Raw genomic sequence first — 19952 nt, forward strand, 5'->3', positions numbered from 1 at the left:
CTTTGCTGCGAGAGAATCTAAACAGAACTGTCTATTTAAAGAGATTTTCTGATATTTGTCTCCATTTGTCATTATGCTGTCACAACTGATGCATATAATGGATGGAAAGATGATGTCTTTTCTCTACGGTACTCTGTGATTGCCTGGAATTATAATTAGGACCCTGCTCATATGGTATTTTCCACACTCTTCTTGCTGTTTATTCACTCTCACATATCACCTCCTCTCTCCTCCTGAATTGGCCCCGTACACTCATTTGCATGCCCTTCCATCATTGGCTGCCTGGATGTTACGCTTCAACAGGCTGCCTCCTGCTGATTGGTTGCAACTACAGGAGGGCATGGATGCTCTCTTACCAAAACAGGCATAAAAGGCAGTGTGTGTGGGATCACAGGCATAGAGGAGCACCCAATAGACAACTTTGAGGAGCTTTGAAAGAGCACTCCTGCCAGCCTGATAAAGTGGCAGGTGAAAAAAAGCAAAAAGAAGCTCAAGAAGAAGACTCACAAGAAACTGCTGAAGGGAAAAATTTCAAGGAAAAACAATTTAAAAGAAGAGAGTAAGTCTGACAGCTGTTGAAATTTATAGTGTCAGAGACTGTTGTAACCACTAAGAGGAAGTGAGTCCATTGAGGCAGTTTTTGTGACACAGTTTTTTCTTCACTCATCCAGGCCATTAAAAAGCAGCATGTCTCTGGAGGTGAAGGAGAAGACTCAGGTGCGTCTAGTGTTTCTGGGGGCAGCAGGAGTGGGCAAGACAGCCCTGATCCGGCGCTTCCTCCAGGACACCTTTGAGCCCAAACACCGGCGCACAGTGGAGGAGCTACACAGCAAGGAGTATGACCTCGGAGGGGTCAAGGTCACCGTGGAGATTCTGGACACCAGCGGCAGCTACTCCTTCCCAGCCATGCGCAAGCTCTCCATCCAAAACAGCGATGCCTTTGCACTGGTGTACGCTGTGAATGACCCAGAGTCGCTGGAGGCTGTCAAGAGCCTTCGGGATGAGATCCTGGAGATCAAGGAGGACAAGTACACACCGATTGTGGTGGTGGGGAACAAGGCAGACCAGGAAGACGAGCGTCAGGTGTCCAGTGACGATGTGCTGTCAACTGTAGAGCTGGATTGGAACAACAGTTACCTGGAAGCCTCTGCAAAGGAGAACGCCAACGTGGTGGAGGTGTTCAAGGAGCTCCTGCAGCAAGCAAACCTTCCAAGCCGCCTCAGCCCTGCATTACGCAGACGCAGGGAGACCTTTCCGAAAGACACCAGCTTCCGGCCGCCTATGAACAAGACCAACAGCTGTATTCTGTCTTAATGGGAGACAGAGAAGAAGAAATGTGTTTCATGAAGGGACAAGAGATGAGAGGACAGAGGGTATGATGTGCATCTCAGTGCTGCTCGACAGAGGAGGAGAGACAGAAAAACTTGACTTCAGTCAGTGTGGGTGTAAAGTGAAGAGCTGCCTATTTAAGATACTGTAAGTGATTTTGGACCAACAGACACTTCAGGGTTCACAACTGAGAAGAGAAGAAACTGAGGAGGAGAACGCTATTTAGACTGAACTCGAAAAGACTGCAACCTGAATAATTATGAACCTGAATTAAATGACGTGGAAAGTAGGACATTAATTACTCAGTTGTTTACTTGTTGTTGCTGCTTATTTGGTGACATGCTGCAGGTGTTTAGATCAATGTATAGCTTTTGGATTTCTATTTAAATGTTCACTCACATCAAGATTTTTGGACTGTTGCAAACAGATTATTTACTAAGTGAAACTGTGTGTATATATATATATATATGTTGTGGTTTGTGCAAAAGTTGTATCTATTCTGTAAAATGTACTAATTCACCTGTAGCACATCATAATGTTTACATTTTTTGTATTTTGTATTTCAGTTTGTATTTGCAATTGAGCGTGACATTATTCTTGGGATTTTTTAAGTGGTGAAATGCAAATGCAAACTATAAATGCACTTTTCATTTTAGAATTATCACTCAAAATTATGTTTTTTTTATAAATTCAAATTTTTTATCATCTCACAAATGGCATTATTTTGTTGTTTATTTCACACATGTAAGTGTAATGTGGATATAAATGTGTAATAAAAAATAAAAGCACAAAGAGTGAAATTTGTTGTGTGAAATTGTTGATATTAATGTACCAGATGTATAAATTATCTATAAATTGTCGAGAAGCAAATTCACTTCTAAGTAAATAATTATGTAAACAAGATAAGTATTTCAACACAAATAAATTAATCATTAATTATATTAAAATTAAAATAATTCCTTTAAGGGAATCATGTTAGTACAGCAATAAATGACAAAATAAACAAACATAACATACATGAGATACATCAGGGACATGGCCCATGCTGAAAAAATACAATTATATTGCAATATAGTAAAACTGCATTATAGGACTGCTGTTATTTTGGCAGTTATTTGATTAATTTAGCATATTTGAAGCAGGAAGAGTTATTATTCTTGTTGACCCACAGGGAGTTGTGAATTTTTACAGTATTTCAGAGCTTCTTTCTTCATGGGGTCAGGAAAATGCAAACTTACTTTCAGTATAGCAAACAGTTTTTTTTTTTTTTTTACAGGGAACACATATTTTTATGTCCTTTCATGTAGAAATTACAACACAAAAATGGGAACCAATACAATAAAATCACATGATAAAACTGTACTGTGAAATACAGAAGTGAAGATTAGAGGCAGTCACACTGATAATCTACTTGTCAAATATCACTGCTTGTGTTACAAAACTGTGATTACTGATTACTTTGGATAGAGTCCCAGCATGGTCTGTTTCTATAATTACTGCTCCAGCATCCATGCAGTCATAAAATAAGATAAACAAGCCCACAAGTGTCAACAAATGTATCACCAGAGTAGTTCCTGTTTCTATTTTTTATCCTTTTAAACGCAAAAAAGTGACTAAAACACCTAAATTAATGTCTAAAGAGAGCTGAAATATAGATAATGCAAGAGCTTGAGCTCCAGGTTTTCTCAGTTGGCTGCATCCTGCAGTATATTAAGATCTATGCTACCATCTGTTGGTGAAAAACACACACTACATTTACTAAAATTAGCAAGGGCTCAGTGTGTGTGTAACCCTAGTGTCCTCTGTGGTACCTTCAATTAGACGCCTCATGTTCACATGTGCATGTTTAAGGTTTTAAGAAAATGATTTTGTGAATGACTTTTATATTCAAGTGAGCAGACTTAAACTTCTCTTAAAGATCCCCTCCAGACATGTTTTGAGATGTATATAAAATAGTCTACTTTGAATAATAATTTGTGTCTAATGTGGTTTTTCCACAAAAAAAGTTCAATTTTCTCATTTAAAATCCCTAAAATGGCATCTACTCCTTCTCCCACATAGAAATTCAAGAATCTATGAATATGCAAATATTTTTCACTTCCAAAGATTAACTGCTGGACACAAGATGCCTCCTACGTCACTGAAAAGTCTATTCTCAATGTATGTTTACTTACACAAGTTTGCGTAAGTTGAACACTGGACCAGGATTGGCTCCAAACTAGTTGTGATGTCACAAATCATGCTCATAGGTAGCCTACACGCCTTTAAACTCAAAAAGTAAGCACAGAGAAACTTTCTCCTTTCAGCAGATTGAATGTGAAAACAGCTTTCTAGTGTCAAACTCTGCACATACATCATTCTGCAGAGTGAATCTCAAACTGTAGCAACAAGAAGCAAAACACACTTTTTGAGCGAAGGGGGAGTTTTAATTCATCTTTAAGTTTTCATCAAGTTTCAAAGAATGTGAGCTGATCTTATTGTCCATCATCAGTCTGGAGTGACTGGATTGACTCAGTGTGTACACAGAGTCTCATGTAGCAGAGCTGGCCATTTTGAAGCAGAAAACACAGGTTTAAAGTGAACTGAAACAGGCTGAAAAATATCACAAACACACTTCCCATCTCTACAAAACAATTGAAATTTAAGATGACAGCAAGTATGACGACCCAGTTAAAGAGGGAGCATTGACTCTGCTAACCGGCTCCAAGTGTGAGGGGACAGCACACAAAAGTGTGAAAAAGAAACTCAGCTGCCCTTTAGCATCATAACATTTGAATACTATATGGTTCAGCTGCACTCTTGTCTAACCGGTTGACAAAATGGACCATTGTGTAGTTCCTTAAATAGATGTACATGGTTCCCCTATAGGCAACCTGCCGAGCAGAGACAGTTGTAGTGCTCAGGTCCAAGTCCCCCCCCCCCAACCCTCCTCTCACCCTCACACACACACACACCATGCCATCAGATTAGACTGAACCAAGTTTCCTGTTTTAATTTGAGGAAGTTACTGGGTAAACGTTTGTGGGCAGTTCCTCTTTCAGTCCACATTTAAACATTCTTCCGCACTGTGCTCTTGTTCACTTGTGAAGGGAGGGAGGCCTAGCAGCTTCACAGTCATTCAGGTGTGTGGATTTGTCATCTCATAACATGGAGTTCTACTTTTGATTCATTTTAGGTCAGAGATGGATATTTGAGGTTTTCAGAGTAGACATTTTACGCAGACAACCTTCACTCTAGCATTGTTGTTTTGATCAGAATTCCACGGTTAGATTTTTTAGCTGCAGCGAGAGAGGCCATTCATACACTTATGATTCGCTTTCTCAGATGTCTTTGCCCCTGGACTTGGTCAAAGCTCCTCAGCAGATTTAAGGGACTCTGAGGCGTTTAGAACAAGTTCAGGGTCCTGGACAGAACACAGCAAGATTACTGAACAAAGTAATGAAATGTCAACCGTCTATGTATTGCTTATATATAAATGTGTTAGTATATTCAGATTACTACAATGCAGGTTTATTTTTTCTGCCTCTTTAGAAGAATAAATATAACTCTAGAATGCGTCAAATGCCTAAATTTACTCTGTCTGAGCCATGTTGGGGCATGTGTCAATGTGTAAGACACACTAGTGAATGAGTCACTTATATATTATTATTTTTGTTTTTAGAGAAATGAATATGTTTGTAGTTGAATTAAGTCAGAGGTTACATGTGGGAATAATAATCAGCCACTATGTCATTTAAAGGCTAATTTAAAGTGATTATATTCTATATGCCCACAGTGTGAGAGCCTCAGCTCTGCATTACAATCATAACTGGTCATTTTTTGGTGTGTTAAACTTAAAATTGTATTTCCCCCATCTTCTTATTTTAGGAGGCATTAAAATGTTCATTTACTTCTAGTGTCACATAATGTTACACACACACACAGCACGAAAAGACAGGATTTACAGTTTTATGAACAAGAAAATCAGGACACGTTACAACAATCTAACTCCAGTGCCCTGCCTGCATAACCAAATCTTTCAGCAGCGAGCCGCTTCCTGATAAGTGCTGCACTGTATGATATACCGCAACCATAAAATGACAAGCAGCTTTATGATGATTATTTTTATCAAAGTGTAGCTGAATACTGCAGTGTGACATTTCATGCTTTTCCATGCTTCATAAAGCAAGCAGCCTCCACTGTGACTGAAACTGCTACTGAAAGCTTAGATTGAGGTGTGAAGCCGCTGTACTGTACATTTCTGACAGTTACAGGAATTTCCTCACTCTTCCACCAAAATGCAAACCATACTTGAACTTTATAATGAAAGCTGTGGTATTTTATAACTAGTTATCCAAGTATACCAAAACTTTTATCATTTAAGCAGTGTTTAATAAAAACAAAACGACAAAAAAACAACTTTACTCACTCAAGAAGAATAGCTTTATTTGCCAAATTCAGCAAAAATACTGAGAAGCCGCACACGATACATTATGTTGTGCTATTAATGTCTCCAGATGGTAGGGGACATGTATTACTGAAGTGACACATTCTGTATTGTTTGTACAGTCCAACTATGTAACACATAAGGAAATATAACGCTGCTTCATATGGAACATACAGTAAATAGAGCAAATTTCTGTGAACGTGTGTCTCAGAAAATTTAAAGTTAGAGTTAAAGAGCAGATTGAAGTAAACTGTTGATTCTTGGTCCTCATGTGTGCTTGGTCACGTGTGATTGGTTTGTACAGGAACGTATATATGCGCGTTGCCTCAGTCATCCACGGCGATGTTGCGGAACAGATAGGCCATGGACTCTCCGTTGTGGATGCGCCGGATGGCCTCAGCCAGGATCATACTCACATCCACAGTTTTGATTTTTGGACACTGCAGCTTTTGCACCTCGTGGGGAACAGTGTTGGTCACCACCACCTGGAGGTGAAATAGAGAGAGAGTCTGTTTGTTTCAGACTTTTGTGCCCTGAGTATAGCCTCTCAGGCAGCACTACTACCTCTTTTCAAGCTGCATAAAATCTATACACCCTGTGCTAAAACTGGCAAATAATATGACCGCCCATGTAGCTAACTCTGATTCTCTACATTTTTACATATATGTTATTCAAAACATGAGCAATAGATTAGTGAAGCTTGATTTATTGGTTCCTAGAATTAATCACTGCATGGAAAACAACTAATAAATCTCACATAGGAGATAGCACATACATTTGCATATAAACAAACCAACAACAAAGTTACCTTAATGATTTACTATGTGAAAACTTCACTCTCACAATTCACCGATAATTACAGCCATTTCTCACTCTGTATCTTACCAACGCAGCTACTGAAAGGAAAAAAAAGTGCTGTAATATTTTTGACAAGGTCTGTATTAAATGAAATCAGTGTATTATGTAGACAGAATGTCAAATTGTTTCATATTCAACTTGTAATTTGCATCTCAATGTTACTAAAATGTTAATTTATCATGTCTGTTATTAAAACTCATTTTTACATCCATGCTCTCTCCAGCTTCATTCCTTATGCAGCATTATTAAAGCATGAAAGACTGTGCATAAATAGTCTGACAAATAAGGCGTTAATAAATAAGCAATTACACATATCTAAAACTGACACAGTTCTGTTTCAGAAATGAAGATTTTGACATTTAGGAAGACAAATATCACTATATGCCTCCTATTTTCAGATATAGAGAGTAAACCAATTTACTGATGGTAGTTCTAGCTCAACTTTTTGACGTATTAAACATATTTAACATAGTTTTTCCCCCATGTTTCTGTGAATTACAACTTCAGTGGAAGAAGACAGGATGACACATGATTTTACCTCATCGATAGCAGACTCCTCTATTAGTCTCGGTGCCTCGGCAGACAGCAGGCCATGTGTAGCCATGATGTAGATCTTGTAGGCTCCCCTCTCCTTCAGGATTTCTGCTGCTGCAACAAAGTCCTCCACATCATCTATGATGTCATCCTGAGAAAATGAGGTTTACTTTAGTATTTCGTTTTTGGGAGTCAACGTTGTATAAATAATATTTCTGTTGAAACTGTCGCTGGGGAAGAGGCGGAAATGAATCTATTTAAGTACAAATATCCCTTTTCTGAGAAACATCATCAGTGAACTGACTGAACAGTAAAATAAATGCCACACAGAAAAAACATCCCACAAATTTGCATATGAATTAAGCAGCCCCCCTCCCCAAGTAATTTACCTTAATGATTTAATATGTGAAAACGTCACTATCATGACATAGGATTACCCAATAATTAAAGCCATTCCTCACACTGTATCTTACCAGTGCAGTTGTTTTCTGGGCTCCTATATTTCAGTATGAGGAATGAATTCCTGAATTATTTAAATAAAAAGTAAATCACATAAAATCTGGAGGTCTTACGATAATGATGGCGATTCTGCCTCCTACATCTCCGACAACAGTGATAGGTGGCTTCTCCTTCGCCATCATCACTGAAAGACACAGATTAAAAAACGAACATAACTTTCAGGAAAGGAAGGATCTTGAAAATCCCAGTCAGGAGTGGATTCTTGAGGGCAGGTAATATAGTAGGGAGATTTGGTGAGAAACGGGATTTGGTTAAAATCTGCAGACATCATGCAAGACAGCTCAACTCCAACAAGCTTCCAGTTACCACAGCACCAATACAATGACTGCAGGGCATTAGACTGTTAAGATTTTGGCAAAATAAATCAAATTATTTGAGGGACCAATTTGTCAAACACAAGACTTAATTTATATGGTTTAGTTGCATAGTTGGTATAGTGGTAGATGGACAAGTGAGTGTAGAAGTGAGCCTCCTTTAGGAACCACCAGACCAGAGTTGATCATTACTTGTAATCTAATCAAATACTATGAAACTTATCTTGGAGCTTGTTTATAGTCCCCCAAATTGAAGTCTCTGAACCCTGACAGGCATATATGAATGTGCCAAGTACTTGAAGGGATTTCAAGTAAAAATCAACCCGGGTCTAGAACCCACCACATTCAACTAGTAGGGTCCCCCATATGGAAGCCCTGACCATGCCAAAAGCTTCCTCGGAACAAAACAAGGCACATTCAGAGGTCAGTTCCCAAAATTCATCACGGACGATCCAAGCAAGGCCTCTGTGTGTGTAAAAATGTTTGTGAATGGTTGCAGATTTCTGGATTGAAAAGGATGCTGGGAAACTAGAATCAAAATCAAAGTGAGGGTTTTTTCAACAAAAAGGAATCAAGCAGTTACTGAGCCCACAACTCAAAACAGAAACTGGAGAACAAGAACACAAGTCAGGGCGGGATTTTATTGCTTGCGGCATGATTTTGTTCATTAAAAGCAATGAATGAACGACAGTATCTAGTTCTTAATCAGCACTGTTCAAAGTTATAGGTGATTTCATAACCTAAATCTAATTAGTGGATTAATTAGCATGAGACATTATAATGAAATTCAATTATGCAGTGTTTCATGTCTCAGCTCGGTCTTCAGGCTCTATTCGACCTCCTAAAAATTCAACATTTAGCAGCCTGAGGATTGACATCTGCGGTGACTAAGATAACACACGACTAATCTCGTTCATGTCACAATTTCTCGCTCGAGTAATAATTCTTCATTTCACAAGAACCAAAATCATTTCGACTGAGAGGAAGAGAGACTGAGGGCTTCCAACAATTATCTCAGGGGAAAAACTATTTTCACCTCATGATCATAAAATTAACATTAAGTATTTTCCCTTCGCCTTGCCAAAAGGACAGCGTAAACATAAAACATATACTGCCATCATCAAGAGAGCAACCTGTTGGCTTTAAAAGCAAAGTCTGGGACAGAAACGCTCCAACTGTTTCATTTCCTCATTCATTTGAATTCTCACTGCTAAAAAAATCCCCTGTTTGACTCTGAACTAAGCTCCCACAACAATACGAAGGTATAAACATACCCCTTGGATTCCTGTTGATCAACAGATTTAACTGCACAGAAAAGGTAAAGTTCTGGCAAAGAGAACGTAGCTTGAAAAGGTAATCCAAGTCCTAATCCCTTCATAACCTCAGACGTAAACGGGAGCTAGTGTGTGAAATACCTGACATCAGTAAGGAGGCCATCAATATTCAAGGCAGCTTTGATTTAGCTCCAGCAAAATAAAATGGGCTGGCAGGTTTGCTGCACTGGGGTGAGACATTCACAGTCCTGGACTTGCAGGGCAGTGAAATATTGTCAATTACTCTGACTAATTGTTTTCATAAAAAGCAATAAAATGTAATAATGAGGCTGGCATAATTTCCATTTTTAAACAAGCATATTAAAAAAGAGCCAATTGACTCTAAGAAAATAAGCTCCCCATGAATGGCCACCAATCAGAATCAGCCAATAATATAAATGACGTGATTGGTGGTACTTAAAACTGTTTTGGCCTCTATAGGGCAGTGGAACAAGCTATAAAGACAACACTGATATATTACTATTTTACAAAGCTATGAATTTAAGTCCAACATCCACTTTCCTTTAGCTCGGTTTTGCTCTTCAACTTCAGAGGTGAATATTTGGCTCTTTTATTTGCTAAATGCTTCAATATGTTCAGCAAGTAGATGCTAAATTTCTCTCTGTTGCTTGCTGAGCAGGTAGTGTAACAGTGGGTTTTTAGAGCTTTTTCACCAAAAACAGCTGCTTTCTGTGGCAAAACATTTTGATCTCCAACAGAGTTTTCACTGTCCAATCCATCAAGGCTCAAGTTTTTGTCGATGGCAGTTTTGCAGACAGTAACAAATTCCATTCACAGAGATTGACCACAAAAGTGACTTTGTTTTCTATTTCTACTCAAGCTGATTTTAGCATCCCTTACCAGTATTAATTTACATCTATTAAAAGGGACCATTTCATTATAATTTGTGATTGTCTGGATGTAAAAGAAAGAGGAAGCCCTCAGTGACCCATTCTGTGATTCCATGCAGGGAGGAATAAACAATCAACAGGAGGCAAAAATGGATTCAAGCATCATGGTCATACTTGGGAGCTCTATCCCAGGGAATGGGACCTGATGTCTGCTGCCTGCTGTTGGCAAAAGATAGGACATACAAAAGATATTAAAAAGGTAGAATTAGACATAAAATTGACACAGACAAAATACTACAGCACACTCAACGATGTCCAAAACAAACTACTGCTTTTCTGAAGAAGAACTTCAAAATCCCAGAAGTGTATTCAGAGGTTAGAGGCCTTTCTGTGACATGAATTGATATTTCACATAATCAATTCAAGTGTGAAGAGAGAGACGGCTGGAATGAGTGTGATTCAGCTCCTGCTGGAGAGGAGAAAGCTGACGTAAAACACATTTCCCAGTCAAGAGGTGAAATGAGGTGGATGGTAAACTCGGCTGAAAAGAGAGCAGGCAGGACAAGATGTGATGGGGGGGTGGGGGGGGGGGGGGGGGGGCTAAATCTGGCTGAGGAAGAAAAGGAGGCAATGTCAGTCACTGCCTGCAGTATTTCACAGCTGGACACCACAACGTCTGGGGTAGGGCTGACCTGAAACGGGCTAAGAAAACTCTGTGTGTGTGTGTGTGTGTGTGACTGCAGGGTCAGCATTGTCATTACTCTTGTCTTAAGCTGGCCATTTTAGGCAGCATAAGGAGACTGTGAGCCAAGGTTAGGCCTGCTTCTGGTCTAAAAGCAAAACTATGTAACTTTTGAAAGAATAAACACATTCCTCCAAAAAAAAAAAAAAAAAAAAAAAGTTGTATTCATAAGCATTCTAACCCAGTTCAGTACACTGAGGGATTTTGCTGCTACAGCCTTATTTGGTCTGGTATGACCAGTAACTAATGGTTACTACTGTTAGCTAATATGAGCAAACTTAAGGTATTGCTATTGCTGTGTAACTGGCATTACTGGTCATGTAATTGTCACTTGTGACCACAGTGGCCGCTGTTCACCAAAAGGTTTCTGGATCTTATAAGGAACATGGTAAATGATATAACAAAGATCCATAGATGTTTGTGAGATGTTATGTTTAACAATTTAGGGAACTAAACTTTGGTTCATAATGTTTGTGTGGCTAGAGACATGTGAGCAACAGATGGCCACATACAGTAGCTTGGCATTCATTCTTCTCACATGACTACAAAGCTTGAAACTCAAGCACTCTAATACCCCTGTTGGAACGTTTGCCACCCAACAAAAGAGCTGAACTGGCAAGCAGTTAAGGTTTCTCTTTGTTTAGCCAATCCTAGACAGGTTTATAGGTCCTGAGAAACCTTGACATTATGCAGGTTATTTCAAAGGTAAGTTTCCAGTCTGCAGTAGAAACACTCCACCCTTTTAAATCCTTTTTAAAACTCTTTTGAAGTTAATACAACTGGATTCCGAGTCTGTGTGCCTACCATAACACTAATGTTCAGTGACGGTTAAACAATTATTCTCATTTTACTGGCGTTGCATCCATGAGTAAACAGTCGCCACCATCCAGTAAAAGATGCAGAAGTGTGTCGTTTTCGTGATGAACATATAAAATGCGTGTTGTTGAGCAAAAAACTGTTAATGACGGACAAAACACAACCATTTAGACGTGGCAGTCATTACTGGACTGGTGGTAAAAATAAACGATGTGAGATTACTGACACTGTTGTTCTCTTGGCTGAACATGCACAATAATTACAACAAATATGAAGAAATAAAAACACCCGAGGCACATTCTTGGTGTCTTGGTGAGGCGCAGGAACAAGAGGAGCAGGCTTAGAAGATATAAAAGTTTACTATGAGTCAACATAAACATGAGAAGGGACTTTCTGTTTACTTACATCCAGTAATTGAAAACCGAATAAGTCATAAATCTAAATTTGTTTTCAGTAATGCCGTAAGGAAACTTACAAGAAAAGCAAAGATGAAACACGAGCAGAGACAGAGAAACTTGTGAATATGCACGTGGCTGCGTTGTGTGTCTTACATGGCAGCTCCAAGCCGGTGTGTCCCGTGGTGGTGCGGGACAAGGGGGGAGAGTGTCGACCATCAGCCATGTCTGACTCTGAATGATGAGCTTCCCCGTGCATCACCGCCAATCCCAGCCGCAGCCTCTCAGCGTAGGACTGAGCTCTGAGACAGACGGACACGCAGACACACAAAAGTCAAAAGAAACTGACAAAAACAAAACATACAAACAAATACGTAGGCAAAAGAGAGCAGAAAGAAGTTTGCACAGAAGCTTGAACACGCCGGACATAAATTGGTAATGCAATAAGACAAAAACACAATAAGGACGCATAAGAGGGAAACTGTCAACTATCACAGCAAGAGAAGAGATACACGTGTGTAAAACAGAGAACACAACTAGAGAACTTAGGGATGTCAGCGCTTGCAAGCTCTGAGCGTCCCTACCTTTTGGCAGCCGACGGGGACTTTGCAACAATTATGGCATTTCTGTAGTCTGGGATCTGGAGAGAGATAAATATTCTTTTCAGTGCTAGAATATTACCTGACCTTTGATCATACAGTATATAAAAGTATATTAAATCATTTTAACCAGGAAACAGCTTCAAATGAAGTGATGTACAGTCAAGTAATATCATTGTGATGCTATGACAAAGAAGAGCATCACCTCCTCCTGAATGTACTGGATGAGGAACGGGGAAGCTCTCAGGTTGTCAACAGGGAAGCTGAAGAAGCCCTGGATTTCCTTCTGGTGGAGGTCCATGGTGATGATGTGAGTTAGCCCTGCAACAACAAAAGGTCACATACATGGATTACAGGATTGGTAAATATGTATATTAGTCGGTATGGCTTCAAAGCAAATTTCTCCAATCAAATGTGAGATAAATTATTTGGAATACAAAGAGGCATTGCTATGGATAATAATCGGACCTCTCCTTCCACCCCTCAACTGTCATAGTGATACTTTCCCTGACTGAAATCTTTGTCATGCACATGTATACATGAAAAAAATGTTGATTAGAAATCTGATCAGACATATAAATGGCAGAGAAATCGTCATTCTCTGGGAAAAATCTACCTGGGGAAATCAAGTTTCTCTAATCCTGTATCCCAATTATGGAAACCAGGTTTCTCGCTCATAAATCTGGGTTACTGGAAGTAGTAGCAGTTACTTGCAATATTAGCCGCTCAGCAATGACAGTTCATACCGGCTTTAGCTAACATGGATGCTAGCAGCTTGCAGACAATGGATCCTCTCTTCCTCATCTTGCACTGCTTGCTGTAAGGAAAGTAGGGAATGACCCCAATGATGTTCTTGGCACAGGACGTCTTCAGGGCATAAGCCATAACCAGCAGCTCCATGATAGCCGTGTTGACATCTCTGAGAAACAACAGATGAAATTCAAGAGACTACATTAGATATGAAAACCAGCAAAAAACACTGCACAGGTGTGCAAATAGTTTGAGCCAATGGGGAATCATAAGTCAGCAGCTGAGTGTTTACAAAATCATGGTCTCATAAACCTTTGTACATAGAATGAACAGTGTGTGGCAAAGGCTAACCTGTTTTTATACCCATTGTTTTCACATAGCTTGTTATTGGACTCCATCCATAACCAGCTTTTTGTCCCAAGCCAAAAATAACCTCAAAATAGGGCCAAACAATTTCGAGAAAATATAATTGCATTTATTTTGACTGAAGTTGCAATTGCGATATGATTTGTGATATTAGAGGGAATGATCATTTATACACCATTATCCTTATTTTCATTGAAAAACATATTAAAATGATTATGGTGTGATTTTTGCGGGGATCTGTACTACACAAAGATGTTTTCTTAAGTCTGTAGAATATGCTATGAAGGGCCAGGACATCTCTGTAGTATGACAATATTTCATTTGAAATTGGTATTTTGACACACATTTCTCAACGAATATTGCACCTCCTGTGACGTGAACATTGCAGTAGGCCATATTGCGAATTCAATAAAAATTTCGATTAACTGTTCAGCCCTACCTCAAAAGCTCCTGGCTGTCGCAATTTGATTGATCAAGTTGTAATAAAGGAGACACATAGCTGACTGCATAACTAAACATGACCTAAATATGAACTTCAGTGCAGGAAAAACCACATTTCTTCACAGGACATTTTTAAATGAACATCCCAACTAACTAACAGGGAAAACACTGAAATTTTGATCACGACAGTTTCGCTACTTTAGAAAGGTGAGGAGCTGTTGGTGTAACAGGATACTTTATGTGGTTGTTTTGGTATTGACAGTTTGTTGAAACCGGAGATCCCACACAGGCAGGTCAGTGTCCTGCTGGATCTGCACATACACACGCACACACACACACATAGACGAGGCTCAAAAATGTGATGTCCCCTCCAGGTTATCTTTCAGAGCCTCCATCTCCATCATAGCAAATAACTGATTAACAGGGACAAACAGGAGACTAAACTGGTTCAAGTGACATCACTATAGTTAGGAAATGGCTTTCCTGTTTCTGCAAAGCATGATTTGGATTGGATCTGTAACTGTGAAAAACATACCCGGGACGCAGTAACCAAAGTAGACAAAGTTTTGCCACCTGATGATTAAACTCCACTATTCACTCTCATCAACTCCTGCAAAAAATATTTGGGTGTTTAGCTTGCAAGGAGTTCAATTTAGTCTGCTGTTTGGTGCCCAGCTGGCTGAGTACAGTGTATTTTTCAGACCTTTTCTAACTGAGAGTAGCTGCATGCTGCTGCCGGAAACAGGGGTGATTGACGTGGTGAAACTTGAACCAATAGTTCATTTGTGGTCTGTAAAATCGAAGCAAGGAGCCAAAAGGAAGCTAAGAAGCTGAGTATAACTGCCGAGTTGGGTGACAATTCTCTGCAGGCATTAAACACAATGATCTGCAGAGTTAAGGCTGAGGACTAAAAACATTAAACTAAAAGGCATTAAGAGCTTCTCTCTGTCTCACCTGGGAATGGTCTGAATGATAAAGATGTCTTGTCCACGGACAGACTCTTTCACATCCACTCTAGTCTCTGAAAGCCAAACAAAAAAAAAACATACACACAATGACTGTAGGTTCAAGCCATGTGAGACATCAAAAAAAACAAAAACACATTCAACATGGATATGAGTGAGCTGATGGATATTTCTCAGCCTTACCTGTATTTGACTCTTGATAAACCACCGACTTTCCCAACTCCACACCGAGGCGTCTGGGAAAAAACAAACAGGCAACAGTGTGTTACAAACACATAAACACACTTATCAGTTTTTCATTCATTTAAGTGTGTTAATGTCCTGGTGTGTACTAGTACTGTTGTTTTTAAATCGCTGTGTTATAACCAGGACTAGCTGGCACTCAGGAGCGTGACCCTGCAGTGTACAGGACAAACACAGACCCTTTGAAACTTATGGAAATACAGTATGAGGGTCATGATGTCTTGCCATATACATGTCATGCCATGTAAAGTTTACTTATATTATTATGAAGGCTTTTACTGTGACCAGCACGTGCACATGTATGCACGTAAACTCTGGTGATGTGATACACATTCCCACGACCAGTTTCGTGCTCTTCCGCCGATCAACAGCTGGTGGCGCTAACACATCAATAAATGCTGCAATGCCAACAAAGGCAGTAAAAAAAAAAAAGACTGTTTCCTTGAAAATATGGACGTAAACGACACAGGATAAAATATATTTAAACTACTGGCTTTGCAATAATTTCATGAGGAAGGAAATGCATTCAATATGTTGTTTTAGACATCAAAGATAAACTCAATGCATTTTAATGAGAAACACTGAATGTAAACATTTTTTAAGTGTTGGCAGAATTGTTGCAGTCATGAAGGAAGCCTACTAATTTAAGGTTTTGCCAAGTTCAGCGATGTAATAAGGCTGTAAATTTATCCATTTTCAACGACAAAACACGTCACAACATCCACAAAAAGCACATGGCTCAAACAAACGCAAAGTTGATATTGACATTAACAGTCCTGTAGCGTCAAGTCAAAGTCTGAACAAGCCTACTTTGAATACAGCTGTGCCTTGGGCAGATAAGTATGCTGTTAATTTGAAAAGCAAACCGTGACATAATGGTGCCAATTACAAAAGCATGAACTCGACAGTCCATTAAAGCACGCCGCAGATGAGTGAGGGCTTGGCTCGGTGACAGTGGGAGGCTCTGCCAGTACAGTCAGCAGGGATCCCATAACAAGTGAAGGCTTCAAGAATATTGGAAATACAACCCAGTTTGCAGCCTTATGATCTGCTTTCTATTTGTCACATTCACTGAAGAATTGCATGGTTTTAAAAATAAGGATGACTTCAGTTATTCAAAAAAAACAGCCCAGTCACCATGAGTGCACCTCAGTAAATACTCAGCACAGTATTCATTAACATTTTCTGTGTGCTCACGTTGTTATTTAACCTTTGCTCCACAAGAGAACTCTACTGGACTCCAGAGTGAACTTAATCTCCCTAATAATGTTTTGCAGTGTTGCCAAACAATGAAAACTGAGAAAGCTAAGCTCTTTTTCACTGTGTGGGCAAAGCAACTTCTGTTTGGCTGTCTGACAAGTCTGCAGGGCCAGGAAAAACACAGTGGCTCTCTGATTTCAACAGGGAAACAACAAGAGAGGATATTGATGTTTGCAGAGATCTGGGTCAGTCTGTCACTGTTTTCAGGATTTCAAAACACATTATTCCTGTTGTTTTTTTATTTCCGTATCATTCAAATGCATTATACTTTAGGATCACTTGTTTTTCCTACCCTTTTTAAATGCCCCATGAATCACTGCCAGAATAATGTGTGGCTGTCACAACAACATCCAGAGTACAGTATCTCTGCCCTGCTTACGTTCTTAACAGAGCAGTGTATGCACAGTACACTCCTTTCATCACAATGATTCTAACTGACAGGTCCTTTGAATGTCCCACACCAACACCCAGAAGATGAAAACCCAGATTAGTCATAATCTAATACAACAAAACTTTCATCTTCACTGTATAGCATTGTGCGTAATGTGTAGTTAATCTGCAATTATACTTGAGCAATGATGATTCAGGGGATTCTTAACTTTAAGTTTCCACCAGCAGATGGTTCAGTTGGTGGATTATATTCATGCCAAGAAATACATAAACTCAAGACTATTTTCAGGTTGGAAAAGCCACTTAAATAGCAGTTACACAATCAAAGGACACCTCAAGGTGACAAACTCAACTATTAAACAGAAGGAGAAACTCTGGGGTTAGTTTAAGTCTTTGAATTAAGAGCTAATATAATAATTTAATGCTTTGATTTAGATTAGAAAGTTTAGCATCATGTTTTTAGGTAGAGACAAGTGACACCTACTGTATCCACAGAGTAAAGGACTACATAGACAATATACAATATTTATTTATTTATACTAACAAAACAATACAAAAGTCTAACCCAAGCAAATACTGCCTACAATTTAACCGACTACTAAATACTGATGCAAAGCCTTGTTTCAGAGCGTATATAAGTTGTGGGTGCAAGTGACAAGTCAACAAGATAGAAATGAGTTTTCTTGCAGGCTTATTCTTCCCAGTAATTCCGTTACTGTTGTCGCTTCTGAATCTTTTGCGAGTTTAAAATGTTAAAACTTGTTGCTGTATGTTAAAAAGATGCGCTTGTCCAACCTGATTTATGTTTTTAATTCATTATTTTGCAATTTTAGGGGTATTACTCCTACTTTGTTGTTGTTGTGGACTGTTATTTATCACAGTGTCTTGTGCCGTCACACCATCGTCTTGTGGACAACATGTGGCGTAAGTGTCATGAGTTACCCTATGATTGCCATGTGCATGTTTGTGTTTGTGTGTGTGTGTGTGTGTGTGTGTGTGTGTGTGTGTGTGTGTGTGTGCATGTTTTTATAGCCTAAGTGCACTGAATTCAAAACAATTTTCCCCCTTATTATTAAAATGATAATGTTGTTGGTATAATATCTTCATATTATTCCATGGTTTAGCTTGGGCCCCTAACAATACATGTTTTTGTAGTGGCTGAATAAACACAGGCCCATGTGTCCATCTCTTGATTGTCCTCTTTCAGATGGGTTAAATCTTATACATTTTAGGGACATATGGTATTGTCTTATTGATGTGTCCCTTTGTGTCAAAATATATGGAATTAAATTAATGTGGAAGTGCTCTTTCTAGTGTTCAGTGATTGTGAGGAACTCAAGTGTCGGCTACATGAAGTGATGATGTCACTGATTATGGATTAGCGCCAGGTGTTTGATAGTAAAAGGCTGTAAATGATACTTGTAGGAGACAAAGTATGGTCGAAACGTCGGTTATTATAAAATAATTGGAGCAGATGTGCGGTCATCTTCCCTTCTAAATATGTAACAAAGACAAGCCAATCCTAAAAATGACAGACATTAAATGGCAATAATCATGATGGTATTGTACAGTTAACCCTCACTTACTCTGTGATCTTCTTGGCCAGCTCGGTACAGGCGGTGGTGGAGTTGGCAGAAAACACACGGTATCCACTTCTTGAAATGTTCATTTTCGGGTAACCATAAGACAACTTTGGAGTTTGAGAGTGAGAGACCAGAGACCTGTGACCCCCAAAACGCCTAATAGGCATGTTGCTTTGGAAACAATGTGGTATTTGGTCACGTTTCGCCTAAATTGTCCAAAAAAAGAAAAAAAAAAGAAAAAAAAGTCCGTTGTTACGAGAAGTTTCCACACTAAAATATGAGCACTTGGTGGTTTAGACTTCTACCATGCAGACGCATTTTAAAGTAAGAAAAACAGTAAATCTCACTGTAGTTCTGCAACGCAACACTGTATGTAAACTAAAACAACAAAGAGCACATGTAACGTGGGAGCAACACTCAACATCCACCTTTGCACCGACCAGTCTACCACAAGAGCGACAGCAGATGGGAGGCTCAACTCTGTATTTCCATGCGTTTTATTGACTCTTTATCGTGCCCAGAACACACACCGACGAACTAAAAAGGTACCAACAACAGCCTGGGCGCTGCTACAATGCAATAAAATCAAAACTCTACTGGTAACATTGATGCGTGGCGACTGTAAACTTTGTAGCAATGCGGTCGCAGCAACAGAAAAAAACCCGCAAAGACCATAGTGACGTTTAAGAGGACCAATCAAAGACTAGATCGAGACAACAGAGGGCGTGCAAGATACAGTGTTGACCAATCAGTGTGTGGGATTTGAGTGACCTACTATTAAAGCGCAACGAGCAAAATGTGGTGGTGGAAGGTTTTTTTTTGCCCTACTTTTATCCTATGAGACAGCAATGTAGCAAGAGATTATATTATGCTTTGAGTGTAAGTAACAAGTAATATAGCTGTCAGAAATGTAGTGTTTGAATAAGTACAATAATTCGTTTGGAAATGTTGTGGAGGAGACGTGTAATGTAGAAAGAAATGGAAGTTCTTAAAAGCAAAATACAGAGTTGCATACCTCAAAGTTGTACTTATTTACATTCTTGAAGAATTCTGCCAACTCAGTTATGTTCTACAATATTATAAGATATGATATTAAGATTTGAGGAATCATCCATACTTTTGCACGAGTATATGTGGATTTGATTGTTTTTATTGCACTACATTGGGTAAAATACAGTTGTTTTCTATAATAAGGATTATTGAGTCATCATACCCTACAGCTCTATTTGACATATATGACCTCATTACAAGTAAATAC

The 19952-nt window shown here is 39.1% G+C and overlaps 2 protein-coding genes across 5 annotated transcripts; one reads left to right on the plus strand and one right to left on the minus strand.

Annotated features, from left to right (window-relative positions):
• The first annotated feature begins 242 nt into the window (after window positions 1–242).
• LOC121882911 (GTP-binding protein Rhes-like) lies at window positions 243–2123 on the plus strand. Its single transcript, XM_042391421.1, has 2 exons — window positions 243–559; window positions 672–2123. The coding sequence occupies exon 2, from the start codon at window positions 688–690 to the stop codon at window positions 1312–1314; it is 627 nt and encodes a 208-aa protein (XP_042247355.1). The 5' UTR covers window positions 243–559; window positions 672–687; the 3' UTR covers window positions 1315–2123.
• Window positions 2124–5732: 3609 nt separating this feature from the next.
• On the minus strand, window positions 5733–19369 carry LOC121886372 (phosphoribosyl pyrophosphate synthase-associated protein 1-like). 4 transcript variants are annotated; one of them, XM_042396290.1, is made up of 12 exons: window positions 19123–19369; window positions 18698–18900; window positions 15402–15454; window positions 15208–15274; window positions 13443–13615; window positions 12902–13017; window positions 12682–12737; window positions 12254–12399; window positions 10319–10363; window positions 7720–7790; window positions 7152–7298; window positions 5733–6240 (listed from the first exon to the last, which is right to left on the minus strand). In XM_042396290.1, the coding sequence occupies exons 2-12, from the start codon at window positions 18859–18861 to the stop codon at window positions 6082–6084; spliced, it is 1197 nt and encodes a 398-aa protein (XP_042252224.1). In that variant the 5' UTR covers window positions 18862–18900; window positions 19123–19369; the 3' UTR covers window positions 5733–6081. The 4 variants fall into 4 exon arrangements, with proteins under 4 accessions (XP_042252224.1, XP_042252240.1, XP_042252249.1 ...); XM_042396306.1 differs by having other exon boundaries at window positions 19042–19369; XM_042396315.1 differs by lacking the exon at window positions 10319–10363.
• Between the last annotated feature and the right edge of the window lie 583 nt (window positions 19370–19952).

Source organism: Thunnus maccoyii, chromosome 2, assembly GCF_910596095.1.
Source record: "Thunnus maccoyii chromosome 2, fThuMac1.1, whole genome shotgun sequence".
NCBI classification, from domain to species: Eukaryota; Metazoa; Chordata; class Actinopteri; order Scombriformes; family Scombridae; genus Thunnus; species Thunnus maccoyii.